This window comes from Pipra filicauda, unplaced genomic scaffold (assembly GCF_003945595.2).
Source record: "Pipra filicauda isolate LSUMZ 115617 unplaced genomic scaffold, ASM394559v2 scaffold18_size4552066_pilon, whole genome shotgun sequence".
Taxonomy (NCBI): domain Eukaryota; kingdom Metazoa; phylum Chordata; class Aves; order Passeriformes; family Pipridae; genus Pipra; species Pipra filicauda.
The window spans coordinates 4436019-4450201 of NW_024104298.1; the positions used below are offsets into that span (position 1 = coordinate 4436019).

Consider the following 14183-nt stretch of genomic DNA (forward strand, 5'->3'; position numbering starts at 1 on the left):
AATTAGGTCATTTTTTACATTACTGTGTGTTAACTGCATTAGGAACCATCTATCCAGGCTTGGTATCTCAGATTTGGAAAGGGGCACTGCATTTAACCACATTTCAGACTGGAGTAACAAAGACAACTAAGAATTTTAGGCGTTAATTTTAAATAAAACACATGGCACAGGTTCTGTGAGTATTAGAAGTTAACTTGCATAAAGGCTGTACTCTGTGATGCTGCAGATTTACTGAACCATGCTCCTGCTCATCTATTTCTCACTTAAAAGTTTGTTGAGAGCGCAGGAGAGACCAAAATAAATTTTGAGAGTTGACCCACTGACTTCATACACTGAGTCAAAGTTTTGGGGATATTTTATTATAAACACACATATTTATGTCCCTAACTTTTCACTAATGCAGTCTTTTCTTCTTTTCTATCCCAAAGCTGCCACATATCCTAAGACTTCCAGAGGTGGGTATGAATTTCCAAGTGTAATTGAATGTGTGTGGGCAAACCAAAAAGAAAAAGGAGCTCAAAAATATGTGTAGTTTGTATTAGGAGTGGTACCATCCTGAGCTGAACACTAAGGATAATATATAAGCACCGAGATCGTGGAATCATAGAAAAGACAGTAAGTATTTACAATTCAGTGAAGTAAAACCACTTGAGAGGAGAAAGACAATCGGGAAACCTGACGGGATATTTTGTTTAGAGTCCTAAATTAATTAATATTACTCAGAGTTTAGAGGAGTTTCTCTTAAAAGGATAAAATTAAAACAAGTAAACAAACAAAGCTGCAGTGCGAGAAAGCCCTGGTTGTGAAGTTGATCACTCAGACTTCCAAAGGACCTGTATTAATCCTTGTTTTAGCTCCTCGTGCCTAACTCTGTGTGCAAACAGCAGCAAGGAAACCAATCTGGAATAGCACAGGAGGGCTGTAAATCCCAGGCAGATGGCAAAAACTTGGGCCAAGAACGATTCCAAGATTTTTTGTTTGTTTTTACAGCAGAGGGGACGTGAACCTGCCCCTGCAATGCTGTCGCTGTGGAGCAACTTGAGGAGCAGGAGTCTCCCAGGTTTCTTCCCAACCACTTTAGTGTGGAAGGTTCCATACTAAAAATTAAGAAAATTAATATAAATCTTTCTAGCATGTTATACCTTGAAGCATAAGCTCTGGGGAGCTCTAGGGAGATCGGAGACCACTTAGGCAACCTGTGTTGCTACAGAACATGCTGGAGGTACACTGTGACCACATAAATACACAAATGGGCCTGGAATTTGTTGCACAAGATGAGCCTGAAGGAACAGGAGTTACCTGGTCTGAAGAGGAGAGTAAGGGGGACCTTATTGCTACCTTTAACTACTCCTTGAAGGGTTTAGAAAAGAAAAAAGCCAGGCTTGTCAAGAGGTGTGTAGTAAGGATCAGAAACCCAAAAATTCCAGTTAGATAACAGCTAAAGGTTTTGTTTTCTGGGTTTTTTGTCTTTTAAATCATGAGGGTGTCCAAATGCTGGAGAAGGTGACCAGAGATACTGTAGGATCTCCATCCTTGAAGATATTCAAAACTCAACTGGTCAAGGTGCAGGACAACCTGATCTAATTGCACCTGTTACAGAGCAGAGCTGATCATGTCAGGACTTCCCTTCTGACCTCAATTTGCAGAATTCTGCTACAGGATACTCAGGATGCTTTCTGCTTACTGCACTCATTGATTAGACTCACCAGGTATTAAATCTGTTTGGAGCAGACGAGCAGTGCAAGCAGCTTAGGTGATGGCATCTCATGTGCTGAGAGAAAAGACAGGTTTTTAGGGCTTATTGAATGTGTTTTGATTGTTGAACATTGGGGGCATACTGTGGAAGATCTGTAAGTGCACCCAGTTAAAAGTCTAATTTCCCAAATTTAAAAGACATCTTGAAGAGATCCTTATATGTTTCAGTTCTCATCATGACTGGAGGCAAAAGCAAGCACCAGAAGGACCAAAAAAGTCTAGAACTAAACTGATCACCACAAGCTCTGTTTGCGTTATAACTTCTGGACCTTGGATCAGTGGGTTTTCAACAGGTGTCCAGAACCTTCTGGGCTCCAAGTTACTTCAAAAGATTTAAGTGGAAGGGAATTATGAAAAGCAGTTTTATTAGCACTTTGCTACACTTAAAAAAAAAATAAATAAATAGAGGGATCTAAAGTTTAAAAACCATTCCCTTTGAAAAGGAAAGTGGCCGCTTCATCTTTTTAGGGTTGGTGAATTCCACTTCCAAGATTTTCACGTACTCCTCCATTAACAATATTTACATTGAAAACCTCTCTTCTGAAATTTGTGTTGGTTCTGAAAAGCTGGTTTTCACAATAAATAAGCTGAGACAATTTCTTTCACAGCTGTGGTTTTCCAGGCGTTATGTTAATATCCTGGATTCTACATTCTTCCAAACAAGGTCCCTGACTGTATCTAACAAGTGCCCAGCACAGCAAGACAAAGTTACTAATGTTACAGAATTTGAGCATTTTGTGTCACACCCTGCTTGAAATGTTAGCGTATGACTCAAACACAGCAACATCTCATAATGGCCAAGGACAAAAAAAAAAATGAAGCCTTTTTCATTGAAGTCCAGGAAAATACAACGGTGGGAAAAAAATCTCAGTGCCCTTCCTCACATTATCTGTCCCTCCCAGAGCAGACGGGCTCACTGAACTGAGCAAACCTAAGACAGGCACCACAAGAGTTGTGAAGTTTGTTAGACTTCCAGCTTCATTTTAGAGGTGCAGAAAGGTCACTGGAAGACACAGAGATGGGACTGCACGGATAGGAAAGACATTCACTGTTAATTTCTGCTGTGATCATGAAACAAGGGCAGCAAAATGCCCAGCCCAGAAACAGATTGGAATCTCCTTAGTTAAAAACACAGCTGAGGAGAGAGTAGGAGTTGACTGAAAGCAAGACACACTGTTTCAACTCACTCCTGACTGCATTCGGGCAGTGTTTATAACACCAACCCTCCTTGGAAGTAAAAAGGGCACAAGGTGAGCAAGTCTGACTCCAAACTGCCAAGAGTCACAGCTACTGGGGGCAGGCTGAGTAAACAGACATTTCACTTTTACTGTTTAGGTCCTGACAATTTGCAGCCTCCTTCCATAATCACAGAACAGTTCAGAACACAGCTCAGCACCAACACAGCTCCAATCTAAAGGGCTCAGGTTACGATGTGGAGCCTCAGGTAATAACAAAACACAGCGGCTTCACTGGGGCCCTCAACAAGGGAAGACCCCGATTCTTTCATGTTTTTAATGTCAAGAGCAAATTTCTCTCCCTTTTACAAGCACAGTGTACGTGGTACCACTGGTGTCTCCAAGTGACTTTCTGCTCTTTATTCCCCAGCACGTGGGTTTACACATGAGCTGATTTTTAAATTTCAGTTGGAGTCACTAACATGCTTTTGAGTTTTTACAGGACAATAAAATTGCTTGCCAGGGGTTTCTGACTTACAGTTCTACACAGCAGATTGAGGTAGGCCTCTTGATCCTCCTTACCACATTTTTGCCATGTTAGAGTATACAATATCTGTTCTACTAATTGCACCCAGGGATTCACATCCAATATCCAGATAGACTCCTAAAGCTGACTCTGTTTACCCTTTGATCTTGCCTAGTCTGTTGCTTGAAAGAATACAGACAGGTGATGGGAAATGCTGGAGCTATTGCAAGAACTGCTTAAACACTAATTAACTCCAAAAAACCCAGAATGAACAAGAAGCCAAAAGGGAACTAAACCCACAACAGCTGGTGGTCATCAAGGCGATTTTCCCAGAAGGCAGAAGACTGTTACTAATAGGATGGAAATACAGAATTTACTGAGACCAACTGGAACTGCTGATAACATATATTGAGAAATGCCTCATTTCTCACATTTTCTGCAGAGCAAGAGTGAGGCTGAACGACAATTTTAACTTTCAGCGTGGGAAAAAATAAGTGGAAACTGAAACACAGTCCCAGCAATTAGTACCAGGAGCTAATTTTACTGTAATGCTATTTTCATCACATTTAAAAATAACGTTCAAGTGTTTTTATCCATAGAAATACATTTTTTTTCCTCAGAGTTTAATCAATGCAGTATAGTTCATCAGAATCTGCCCACTGAGATTCTCTTACATTTTAAATTATTTCAATTACTGCAGAACCTGGATGTTGGAACCCCCAACAGATGATTAAATAAAGTTGTATGTTCTGTTCTCCCTTTACGACAGCGGAGGTTTTTGAGATGTTTCAATCACATTACATAAACCTGCATTCCTCCACCAACACAGAACATTCGCTCTTGCCACAGGAGACAAATACTTCTTGTGCTGCTCCCAGCCAATGATTTTAACTTCAAATCCAGAGTAAACATAACCTCTTCAGAGCTGGGGACACGTTTGTGTGCAAGGAGAACAGCCCACTGCACTACAGTGATAACAGTACCAAAGGAAACCATGGCACGTGCCCTTGAGCACCTGCCAGCAAGTGAGGGACTCTAAGAACCAGAACTGCTCAAAAGCCCAAGTTGTTATGCATTTATTTATTATTTATTATCTATTATCTGATTTAAATTATACAGATGAAGCAACAGTGCTAAATAGAACAATTCATCATTCTGCCTGGGCATTTGCTTTAAACGTGGTTCTTTCAGTGCCTTGGTGATGGTCTTCCAGAAGATGGCTGAGGCTGCCTGAACTTTGAGAGAACAGTAATATAATCAGCAAAGGTGTAAGTGTGATACTCGTGGTGCTGAAGGTTCTTGTAGGTGGAATTATCCATCTCCTCCGGAGCAGGCTCACCAAGTGCTGCGGTCTCTGTGAAAACAAACAGTAACTGGTGACTATAAGGATGCCACACCAGAGGACAATGTTCTTAAGCACAGTCAGCCTTCTTACACTGCCAGATCCCTCAGCCAGTCAACTTTTAAAAGAAAAAACGGTCAGCAACTACAACAAAAGGAGAATTTACTGAGTTCTGCTGGTTCCTTGTCTGGTCCTAAAGCAGCACATTAATGTGCAGTGGGGAACAGGAATCAGTACAAGGCATCTAATACAGCAAGGTCTTAAAACCCAAACTACCACCTAATGCTGGGGGTGGACAGGGCAGAACATTTCATTTATCTTTTGAAGGCATATGTCTGCATTTCCTGGCTTTTTCCATCGTTGCCTTGGTTTTCACTCCAGCCAGAACAGTAGGTGACATTCTCAGCAAGCCAGGAGAGGCAAGGAGCAGTACAAATGATTTATCATCACTCCAGACCACGAGATAAAGCCATTAGAGCTACTCTACAGATTGAACTTTTTCCATAAGGAAAAGTGAGGGAATTAGCAAGATCTCCACAGTTTAATTTCAAATGTGGTTATACCAAACAGTGATACATCAAGAGCCTTTGATGTGAATTTCCTTTCTCCTAAACTTTGTATCAGCTCTTCTTCATAAAAGAATAACCCAATAAAGTTATTTAGAACTCCTTACTTCATGTTAAAGCCAACATTAATTCTTATGCTTTTACACTATTGTGCAAATGGGAACAGAATCATTTACATAAAAGGTTCCTGGTGTAGGCTGATTTTACAACCAAGGAAATTGCAAGAAATAAAACTTTACTTCCCAACAATAATTTATTCTCATATACTCAGAGTTTTAACAGTAGGCAAGACACACAATCTAGTGAAAAGCTTCACCAATAAATTTGTATGTGGTGGCTTAGGTTAGATTGTATAAAGCTCTTTTTGTAATGTGTCCATCCATAATAAAAATACAAGAACTTGAGCAACTCAACACCAGGGTTTCCCTTTGCTTATGACATAATTATTGCAGTGTAAAGTGATCAGATTAAGAGCAGAATCCATAACATTTAGCAAGACTCGCTTATAAATCCCAACGTAGTAAGCCATGGTTTCAAAGCCTGTGACAGGAAATATCCCTGTGCCTGCTGCTCAGCTCCTACTGAGCCAGCTCATAGGAGACAGCACTGCAGAGAGAAAAGCCAGATGAAGTCTTTGCTGCAAATAGCCCCAAGAACAGGCAAGCGTAGGCAAGTGTACGTTCAACCTGCAAGAAACAGTTGTTCCAAATCAAGAGGCAGATGCTCAGGAAGAAAAGCAGATGGAGTCTCATTTTTCCTGCCCAAATACACTGTACTTAGCTCCTAAAAGGCAAAATTTATTCCCGAGTTCATCCTCCCCACACTTCAGTCTTCATCTCTGCTTTGTCTCTTAAAGAGCAAAGCACTTCACAGGCTGTTCTTCCGAAATGAATCACAGGCACATTTCTGAATTACCACGCTACTACTTTGCTACTTAGTCAGCAGTTCAAGTCAGCAGTTTTTGCTGACTGCTCTACAAAGGGATGACATCACCTGAGCATCCAGGTTTGTAATGAGAAAAATTCCTTGTATGCCTTCCCTGTGCCTGCTGCAGAGTTTGGAGATGAGCAAACGAACACATGGACGGGACAGAAGCATGAATTACAGACAGTATTGTGAGCTGTGAACATTAAACATGGAAAAGCAGAAGCTGTTCTCAAAGAAGGAAGAGAGAACTGGATGTATCTGGAGACAACAGTGCTGGTTTTGAACACAGTGTAGCTGGATTTGAGCTGGGACCCTCTGGCACCCACAGACATCCCACCAGCAGTACAGACCTTGCCTGTACCAACCTCCAGCTCTCCTACAGCCACTGCAGCCACTCCTCTGGCACTACCCAGCAGAAACTTCCCTGTTGCCACAGCCTGACCACCTTCACAAAGCAGGAAAAGCTCAACAGCAAAAGTGCCTTTTTTAGCAAAGCCAGTCCTACCCAAAAAGGTTTTGCTGGTGCAGTGGTGATGATGGGTCTGAGGCACAGTGGGATTATTGCCCTGTTGATACAAATCTGCAGGAAAAGTTTGTCATGTGGGCCTAACCTTACTCTGGATTTACAGCATCAGAGTAGAGGAGGCTGTTTCATAGATCTGCGATGTGCCATAACCTGCACTTTTAATCAGTAGCACATTTTAAGACCAAGTCCTCCCTTACTTGAAGTTAACTGAACTCATTATTTGTGTCTTTGTATTTCTTTCAACGTGGAATTAAAAAAAAAGATTCTTGAGAATCTAGAATTCCACTGTGGATGAACGGGGAGAAAAGCATCATATGTAGATAAATCCAAATAGCCCTTCCCAATTTTTTTTTTAAAGAAAGTTTCTGCTGCTGGCTGCAAGGAGGAACAAGCAAATTAAAATATCACTTGCAAACAGCGCTGCATTTTATTATTTGAATCACAGAATCATTTTGGTTGGAAAAGACCTCTGAGATCATCGAGTCCGACTTTATACTGATCACCACCTTGTCAACAGGACCAGAGCACTGAGTGCCACATCCAGTTGTTTCCTGCCATCAGGGAAGAAGGTAAGCAAAGAAATCAAATTAAGAGCCAACTAACATCTCAAAACAGAAGGCAGGTCTTTTACTCAGCACTGTCTCCTGGAAATTGATGTACAAAAGCAATTATTTGTATGTAACCTGGTTAGACACTTCAGTCACAGAATCGTTGAAACTGGAAGACACCTCTGGAGGTCATCTGGTCCAACCCCAAATTCTCAGGCAGGCTTAGCCTAGAGCAGGATGCCCAGGACCACATACAGACAGTTTTTGAGTGTCTCCAAGGATGGAGAGTCCCTCACCTCTCTGGGCAACCTGTGCCCAGAATCCTACCACTCTCACAGTAAAAAGAAAGTGTTTAGTGATGTTCAGGCAAAACCCTGTTTCAGTTTGTACCCACTGTCTCTTGTCCCATCACTGTGTACAACTGAACAGTTTTACTTCTGCCTTCTTTGCACTCTCCCTTCAGGTATTTACACATTGATGATATTCTGTCTGGACCTTCTCTTTTCTGGGCTGAACAGTCCCAGATCTCTCAGATCTCCCCTTTCCTCACAGGAGAGACACTTCAGTCCCTTCGTCATTTCAGTGGCACTTTGCTGGACTCCATCCAGCAGCTCCACATCTCCCTTGTGCTGGGGAGCCCCAGACTGGACACAGCACCCCAGGTGCCCCTCACCAAGAAGGGGCTGCAGCTCCCTCAGCCACAGTCCCAACACAACCCAGGTCACCCTTGGTGGCCTTTGCTGAGAGGGCACATTCCTGGCTCTCGTTCAACTTGCTGTTCCCCTGGACCCCCAGGGCCTTTCCCTCAGGGATATCACTTGAAGGATGATATACAGCAGCTTTACAATTATGCTGCTTTTATTCCAAGTAGGCAAATTCTTCAATTCAAAGTAGCAGCGAGAAGGGGGGGTTTAAGAATGGTATTCATATACTGCCTAAGTTGAAGGGCAGGAATGGTGACTGTGACAGATCAGGAAAGAGGGGCATCTGCTACTGAAAAACACAAAATGAGGTAGGTTAACAGGATGGCTGTAAATAAGAAGGGTAAATTAGGTAGGGAAGAAAAGCTAAGGAGATGATTATATGATGCATGATGGTCTTTCCTAAAACATACTGCTGTCTCCTCCCAACTCACTACAAAAGTTAACTCACTGCTTCCACACTAGTTACTTACAACCTTCCAGTCTCAGAATCAACACCTGTTTCTGGCATTATGCTATGATTTCCTGAAGTCTACTGGAATCTGAAACACTGAAAGACTGAAAAAAAAACCCCAAAGCCTAATGCAAAAAAACCCAAAACAAAACCAGAAAGACAGCAGAGTTTAAGCAACACTCAGATGGCCTCAAATTCAGGTCATGAGACAAATACTTCTGAGAAAAAATAAAAGTGAAAAAAAATTTTGTCATATAAAACCCATGATTTTGCTCACAGTGGAAACAATCTTGTTTTCATTTTATAAGTAACTGGTTTATGAAACTATAAATACAGAGAAATGAAACCACTTCCTTTCACAACATAGCTGGAAACTGAGCATTACTGACAGCTTATAACAATTAGCAATGAACAACAATTTATCTTCCAGAAAGTCACTGCCACACTGTCAGCTTCAGCATAAAGATCAGAGAAGATGTGGAAACCCTTTAAAAAAGTCAAACCCTAGCCCAGATGAATCAATACAGTTCAAACAATTTAAAGTTGTACCCTCTGTTGTGCTGCTTTCTCCAGCCTGGACTCCTGCTTCCTGAATGGTCTCCTCCTTTGCCGTGGTGCCCATCACCAACCCTGTGCTTCCAGAAGTCTCTTCCACTTCAGGAGCAGTTACTTCTTTTGCTTCTGACTCCTGTGCCTCCTTCACCTTTTTCTTCTCTCCTCTGGATACCAGTTTTTGCTCTTTGTCTTCCCGTGTAGCTGCTGAAGTTTTCAGCTGAATTGCTGCTACTTGGGTTCCGATGGACTTTTCCCCCAAACAATCAGATTTATGAGTGACACCGGTCAGGTCTTGGCTTCTCACCACACCTGGTTTTAAGACCAACTTCTGCCAATCTGCTGCTTCTGGAGTGGATTTTACTTTGGCGTCTCTTGCTTTTGATTTTGATGTTTCCTGGCTGACTGATTTTTTAGAAAATTTGACCTGCTTTACAGGAGATACAATTATTTCTGGTTGGCGTGACAGCTTCTTAAGTCCATACTCTTTGTGGGATTTCTGGAATAAATTCTCTTTTGCTAGCATTGATGCCTTTACTGCTATGTTCTCAGAAAAGATGGGATCTCGCTTAGGAAACTCAACTTTAGTTTTAACAGCAACTCCTGAATCCTCATTTTCTTCCTCAGAATCTGAGCTAGAATCTGACTCTGAGCTGGATGAGGACGAAGTCTGTTCCTCGACTAACTCTTTCCTCAAGCCTCCTGTTGCAGGTGCAGTGAGGTTTTCCTCCTCAGGGGAGGAAACAACTCCTCGCTGAGGAAATGAAACCACAGTTTTTCTTGACATGAACCTCCTCGTGTCTTCAGCAGGTTTTGAAGCTTCCTCGAGGCTGGTACTAGATATGCTCTCATCTTTGTCTGTGGACAGCAGGAGAGAGCTAGAAGACAACATTTTAGGAAATTCACCTGGTGCCTTGGTGGCAAGCAGCTTGGTGCTTCCCTGTGGTGCCACTACATCTGGGAAACGGCATAAAGAGGATTATCATCATTATATCCCACACCGCTGTTACTCAGTGATCTCAGTCACACAATTCAAACTTTCCAAGACAATCTGACACAAAAATAAACTGAAAGGAATTGTTATACTAAATACAAGCACTGCGAAGCAGGAAGTTTAAGACATTCTAAGTTAAAGAAGCTGGAGTTCTAGTAGCACTTAACAGTTTTTGCTGCTGCAAGGCTGAAACTCAGGGGATAAATCCTTATGCTCCTTCCTTTGCCAGACCCCTCCAAGAGCTGGTTTTCCCTGTGCTTCAGCTCTGCATCACTGAAGCGGTTTGCAGACACCTCCCTACCTCAGGTGAGTGTTAAGATGGCTTGTTAGCCAAGCTCTTCAAATAAGCTGCTGCAGAGACAAAACTTGTATGTGAACAAGGCAGCAAAGCAGAAACCACAGTAAACAGACACAGCAACAGCTGCTGGCAATAGTTACCCTGGAAGCAGAAAGGGAGGAAGGACTCCCAAAAGGCAAAGTACTGGAATACGAGATACCTGAGGACATACATGACAATATTAATTGTTCATTGCCCACATGACCTGCCAACTGAGTTGTGTCTCCATGGCTTAACATTATTTCCCCAAGAGACTTTAATCTCCTCCAGTCTTCACTTCATATTTTTGATTTGAGACCTCTTTGTAAAACAAGACTTAGAAGATATCCTAATGCTTCATGTTTCACAGAATCATAGAATCAACCGGGCTGGAAAAGACCTCTGAGATCGTCAAGGCCAACCCTTGATCCAACCCTGCCATGGTTCCCAGCCCATGGCACTGATGCCACATCCAGTCTCATCTTAAAAACCTCCAGGGACGGTGAATCCACCCCCTCCCTGGGAAGCCCATTCCAATGTGTGATTACTCTCTCTGTAAAAAATTTCTTCCTAATATTCAACCTAAACCTCCCCTGGCACAGCTAAAGGCCATGCCTTCTTGTCCTACTGCTGGTTCCTGGGAGAACAGACTGATGCCCACCTGGCTGTGGCTGTTTGCCTCTCTTTCTCTCTCCTCTCTCATGGATACTTGCAGTAAGCTAAATTCTCCAGACAAGGAGAAGAGAAAGCAGCAATTTTTGGGCCCTTCCAAAGAGTACCCAATCCCCCTTGGATGCTTGTGCCAATATCATCCTCAAGAGGCTGAGCAACAGCAAATACTGTTGTGGTTATAGAAAACAGGAGTACAGAGGACTGGGACCACACTGAGAAGATTCACTATGGCTGAGATTGGCTGTAGTGAAGCCAACTCCATTATGAATTGCACCACTTCCAACCAGCAGAGTAATCCAACAGACTTCCAGCCCGTTATGCAGATTTATCTGCACAGTTTGGAAACTCAGATCTACTTTGTAAGACCATAAAACACATGCAGTTTTCCCCTCACTAGTATTTTACAGTAATACCTTGTGTGATTCAAGGAGTTATTACCACATAGTTCTGAATAGAAGCAAGTCTTCAGCAATGTCCAAATGAAAACACCACAGAAAAGACAAACACATGAAATTAAAAGCAAAGTATTCGAGAAAGAAATAAGAGGCTTTATCATAATGAAATACAAATGAAGAAAAGTATCAAGTTTACTCTACAGTTAATATTTGGAATAATTTCAAGCACATACTTTTCACTGTCAGCTGGAAGGTGCAGGGCAGGAAGGAAGAGCAGAGGGAAGCAGGAGGATGGGAAGCCACCTTTGGAAGAGGTCTGACTCCCTGCACAGCCTGACCCAGCCAAACAGCAGCCTGGAGGAACTAACACGTGAGGAAACATCACTCAGGATTGAAGAGTTCTTCAAGGAAGCAAAGAGGGAGACCAAACTAACACAAGACTGGCCAAAGGGAGGGCAGACAAGGGAAAGCTGAGCAAAAGCTGAAGAATTATTAATGTTAAAACATCCTAAGAAACCAAGAAGGCAGGTGACACTCAACCTGCCTATTAACAGTAGGTGCTACTGTAAAAGTACTTTAAACACTTAAGCTTGGATATGTGAAAAACACAGACTTTATGATTAAAAGCTGAAACATGTACTCCAAACTGCACCAGCTGATCTGTATTTGCACCACTTTGCCAGAAGAACAACACATCCAACTCAGCAACAGGAATATCATTCCCAGATGCATTCTTCCTGATGCCTCTAACATCAGCATCGTCACCAGAATGTGTTTAAAGCACGTTCTCACTTGGAGAGGTGACAGGCAGAAATGACAGTTCTATTTCCCTTCATTGACCCTGTATGTGAACCTGACCATTTTATCCAAGCAAGGACAATTTGCACATCCTGTTCCAGCCAGAACCTGGAAAAGGCAGCTGAATCCTTTCCATCGTAATTAACCTGAAGTAATTGCAGGGGAAGCAGCTGGAAGAGGAGGCCTAAGAAGTCTCCTGACACAAATGGGAGCTGCAGGACAGCGAATCCAGAAGCTGATACTGAGGTACATCTTAAATACACTTAATGCAAAAAAATAAATTCTAACAAAAAACAATTTGCTGTTCAATGAAGGTCATACCAATCTATGCAGTGAAGACTTTCTTAATGGAACAGCCAAGCTTTTATTTGCTTTTAAGAGGATGCCAGAAGAGGATGCATTCAACTCTTTCAGTGATCCTTTTAACAGCAGCCAACAAGCCTGGCCACTCCTACCTATGGCTCCATGAAGCTTTGCTGTTAAAGTCCCTGAATCTCTAATTTGAGACAGGAATCCTCACTGAACCAGTGCATCTCCACTTAAAACCAGCATTTTGTACAAGATACCCTTGTTTGAAATTTGTATTCCTGTTTTGACTTTGGTCAGGGACAAAAGGGGCTCAAAAACTCCTGAATTTGAGTGCAGTGCAGCACTCAAACCCAGGTTCAGGCATTGCCCTGCTTGGAAAACCTATGGGGCAGGAAGCATTACAACCAAATTTAACACATCAGGGCTGTGGCAGCTTCTCAAACTGCTGCCTTTTAACCCTGATAATCCAAACATTTCAAAGGACAAGGGCAAACATCTAAAGCCGAAAACTAAATTCTGCACCTCATTAAAAAGAGTGACTTGGTACATTCTTTTCCATCAAATTTCAGGCAGCTTGCAAAGCTTCTTTATATTAAGACAAATGTAATTAAATCTCTGCTTAAGTCTGGTCAGGCATCGCAGCAGTTAATGTATTACAAAATTATAGAATGGTTTGGATTGGAAAGGACCTTAAAGGTCATCCAGTTCCAACCCCCTGCCATGGGCAGGGACACCTTCCACTATCCCAGGTTGCTCCAACCTGGCCTTGGACACTTTCAGGGATCCAGGGGCAGCCACAGCTTCTCTGGGCAACCTGTGCCAGGGCCTCTCCACCCTCACAGTAAATAATTTCTCCCAAATATCTAATCTAAACCTCCTCTCTGTCAGTTTGAGGCCATTCCCCCTTGAACACCTTACACAGTTTGACACTGCCCCACCCAGCCTGGCCTTGAGTATTAAGGTAAAGGCAAACAGGAAAGAAGTTGTCAAAATCACAAATATAAATATATATGCATTTATATTATTTATAAAAAATGCACATATATGGCCTATAAATAGAAATACATCCCACATAGCCACGTTCCTACGAGACCTTTACTTCTACTGTACTTCTTACTTTTTACTGTACTGTACTTTTACATTTACTTTTACTATATTATACATTTTATCAGAAACCCTCGTTTACATGGCGATGACCTTCCACTCATTGGATTTCCCAGCTTACCCACCTCTCTCGAGACGCGACCATCCTCAACCTCTCTTCACCTATCCCTTTTACTGACACCCCGATAACACTCGGAATCAAAAGAACCCTCTTACTCTTTTTTGACGGCGTCCCGCTTTGTTTATTTGGCTTCGTGCAGAGCCCGCGCGCCTCCAGCTGCAACACCTGCAGGCCGCGATACAACAAGAATTAAGAAAGCGGGACGAAATGTCCCGAATTGAGTGGATTTGGGGACGGGGGAGGGGGGGAGGAAGGAACTGCGCTGAGGACCCGCTGTACCTGGCGCGCCGCCGCCCTCCCACCGCCCCTCAGCGCCGCGGCCGCCGCCATCTTGCCCGGGTCCCTCACGGCGGCTCCGCCCCCCCGGCAGTGGGCGGGGCCGGCGCTGGGTGAGGTCGGTGC

The 14183-nt window shown here is 42.8% G+C and overlaps 1 protein-coding gene across 1 annotated transcript; it reads right to left on the reverse strand.

The window, feature by feature from the left end:
* Window positions 1–4516: 4516 nt before the first annotated feature.
* On the reverse strand, window positions 4517–14143 carry NDUFV3 (NADH:ubiquinone oxidoreductase subunit V3). The gene is made up of 4 exons (XM_027742011.2): window positions 14061–14143; window positions 13877–13946; window positions 9070–10029; window positions 4517–4810 (listed from the first exon to the last, which is right to left on the reverse strand). The coding sequence occupies exons 1-4, from the start codon at window positions 14109–14111 to the stop codon at window positions 4644–4646; spliced, it is 1248 nt and encodes a 415-aa protein (XP_027597812.2). The 5' UTR covers window positions 14112–14143; the 3' UTR covers window positions 4517–4643.
* Window positions 14144–14183: the final 40 nt, after the last annotated feature.

Coding starts and splice junctions, on each gene's coding strand:
- NDUFV3 (XM_027742011.2), bottom strand. CDS start 14,111: ATGGCGGCGGCCGCGGCGCTGAGGGGCGGTGGGAGGGCGGCGGCGCGC. Junction 13,947..14,060: donor GGAGGGCGGCGGCGCGCCAG/GTACAGCGGGTC, acceptor CGCGGCCTGCAG/GTGTTGCAGCTGGAGGCGCG. Junction 4,811..9,069: donor AGAAAGCAGCACAACAGAGG/GTACAACTTTAA, acceptor TTGTTTTCACAG/AGACCGCAGCACTTGGTGAG.